Source organism: Penaeus japonicus, unplaced genomic scaffold (genome assembly GCF_977035675.1).
Source record: "Penaeus japonicus unplaced genomic scaffold, GWHDUDI00000001_assembly GWHDUDI00000003, whole genome shotgun sequence".
Lineage (NCBI taxonomy): Eukaryota > Metazoa > Arthropoda > Malacostraca > Decapoda > Penaeidae > Penaeus > Penaeus japonicus.
The window spans coordinates 12,176,393-12,178,892 of NW_028234405.1; the positions used below are offsets into that span (position 1 = coordinate 12,176,393).

Sequence of the window (2,500 nt, forward strand, 5' to 3'; positions counted from 1 at the left end):
TGGAAAGAGTTGGAAAGAGTTCGAAAGAGTTCGAAACAGTTGGAAAGAGTTGGGAAGAGTTGGAAAAAGTTCGAAAGAGTTCGAAAGAGTTGGGAAGAGTTCGAAACAGTTGGAAAGAGTTCGAAAGAGTTGGGAAGAGTTCGAAACAGTTGGAAAGAGTTGAAAAGAGTTGGAAACAGTTCGAAACAGTTGGAAAGAGTTGGGAAGAATTGGAAAGAGTTCGAAAGAGTTCGAAACAGCTGGAAAGAGTTCGAAAGAGTTCGAAATAGTTGGAAAGAGTTGGAAAAAGTTTGAAAGAGTTAGGAAGAAGAACGAATAGAAGATCGGGTCAAAGGAATGGATGAGATTGATTTAAGTCATTGATTGATGAGGAAGATGTAGAGGATTGTGTGATGTGTGTGAGTGATTGGATGGTGGTGATAGATTGGGATGGAAATGTTGAAGAAATCAAGGGGTCGTTGTAGTTTAAGTCACAATAATGATATTTAAGATGGTTATAATAATGACGATAGTGATAGTAAGTCGAAGAATGATCAAAAAAGATTGTGACTGTAACAATAAAGTTGGTGGTAATAATAATTAAGATAATAAAGATAGTGATGATATTAATGGCATTGAAGATAGTGATACTAGTAGCAAGACCAATAATGATAGTAAATTATAATCATACCACTGCTTCTACTATTTATGGCAATGAAAATGACTATCATGATCATCAAATATAGAACAAAGAAACTGAACTTCAACAAAACCATATAAAAAATCTCTCTGTTGATATTTTGTAAACAACATAATGTAACTTCTTTTATGTTAATATTTCACAAATAAGATCATGTAACTTCATTTTGTCAACATTTCCCAAACTAAATTTCCCTTTAACCCTTTTTTCCCATACGTCAATACTTCCTAAACTAATTTTCTTTTATATCCTTTTTCCCTCATGCCAATATATCCCAAAATGAAATTAATTTCCCCTTTTCCATTATGTCAATATATCCAGAACTGTTTTTTTTTTTAATCCTTTTCCTTCATTTCAATATATCCCAAGCTAAATTTCCCTTTTTTTTCCTTTATCCTTTATGCCAATTTTTTATCCTTTATGCCGAACTGATTTTCCTTTCCCTCTTCCGTCGCGTGTTACAGGCGAAATGCTCCCCGATCGCGCTGGATTCCCCATGGGCGAGGAGCACGGGGGAGCAACGTACCTCATGATGGAAATACATTACGACAACCCTAAAATGAAAAAAGGTAGAGATAAAAAAAAAAAAAAAAAAATTGTATTTCGATTTTTTTTTTTTTTTTTTTTTTTTTACGTTACTATAAAAGTCTGTAAATTGATAGTGATTTGGAGTTTGGAGTTTTATCATTGTGTCTAAGGATTTTTGAATAGAGGATGAGGATATATAAACATTTTTTTGTTTTCAATCTGTCTCTCAGTCTATCTATTCCTACGTATATGTTGTCCATATGCTAAGATTAGAAAACCTTTTTTTTCTTCTATGCAATAATGTACACTCACTAATCTTAACCAATGTCCCAGGCGTTGTCGACAGCTCCGGTCTCCGAATCTTCCACACTGAAAAGCTCCGTGAATACGACGCGGGAATTCTTACTCTCGGCCACAGCGTCTCGCACCTGGAACTGATTCCTCCCAACATGAACTGGCTCACGACTGGTTATTGCAGTGCTGACTGTCTGGCGGATGTAAGTGGTTCCTCCTCCTCTCTGTCTCTCTCTGTCTCTGTCTGTCTCTCTCTCTTCTCTGTCTCTTACTTTCTCTCTCTGTCTTTGTCTCTGTCTTTGTCTCTGTCTCTGTCTCTCTCTCTGTCTCTCTCTCTCTCTCTCTCTCTCTCTCTCTCTCTCTCTCTCTCTCTCTCTCTCTCTCTCTCTCTCTCTCTTCTCGTCTCTCTCTCTCTCTCTCTCTCCTCTCTCTCTCTTCTCTCTTCTCTCTCTCTCTCTCTCTCTCTCTCTTTCTCCCTCTCTCCTCTCTCTCTCTCTCTCTCTCTCTCTCTATATATATATATATATAATATATATATATATATATATATATATATATATATATATATATATATATATATATATATATATATATGTATATATATATGGCCCCGGCCCGACCCCTTATTCCACGTGTGAATATATATCCTCCGTTTGTCAGTATCGTCTTTTCCTCTCATTTCCCTCCACTCATGTCCTGTCCCCCTTTTCGTCCCCCCTTCCCAGAGGCTCCCCAAGGACGGCGTCAAGGTATTCCAGGGGGTCCTGCACGCCCATCTGCTCGGTCGGGAAATCAACCTCAGGCATATACGCGACGGGCGAGAGTTGCCTCCGGTATTCAGAGGTTAGAATCTTTTTCCAGTCTTGCTTTCTGCACTGTTATTCGCTGGCTTTTCATTGGCTTAATTAAGCACTCCCAGGCCATGTGCAACCACGTCCTTCTATTTCAAGTCGTTCTGCATTTTTCCCAGTTTGTCGCTGCAATCGTCTTTTCAAGATT

The 2,500-nt window shown here is 38.1% G+C and overlaps 1 protein-coding gene across 7 annotated transcripts in view; it reads left to right on the plus strand.

Moving 5' to 3' along the window:
* Window positions 1–2,500, plus strand: part of LOC122258825 (uncharacterized) — a 45,887-nt gene that overhangs the window by 38,042 nt on the left and 5,345 nt on the right. For all 7 annotated transcript variants that reach the window (XM_086555538.1, XM_086555590.1, XM_086555560.1 and 4 more), the window contains 3 exons: window positions 1,144–1,248; window positions 1,541–1,704; window positions 2,227–2,344. In XM_086555538.1, the coding sequence (XP_086411664.1) occupies window positions 1,144–1,248; window positions 1,541–1,704; window positions 2,227–2,344 (387 nt within the window). The remainder of the gene's footprint in view (window positions 1–1,143; window positions 1,249–1,540; window positions 1,705–2,226; window positions 2,345–2,500) is intronic.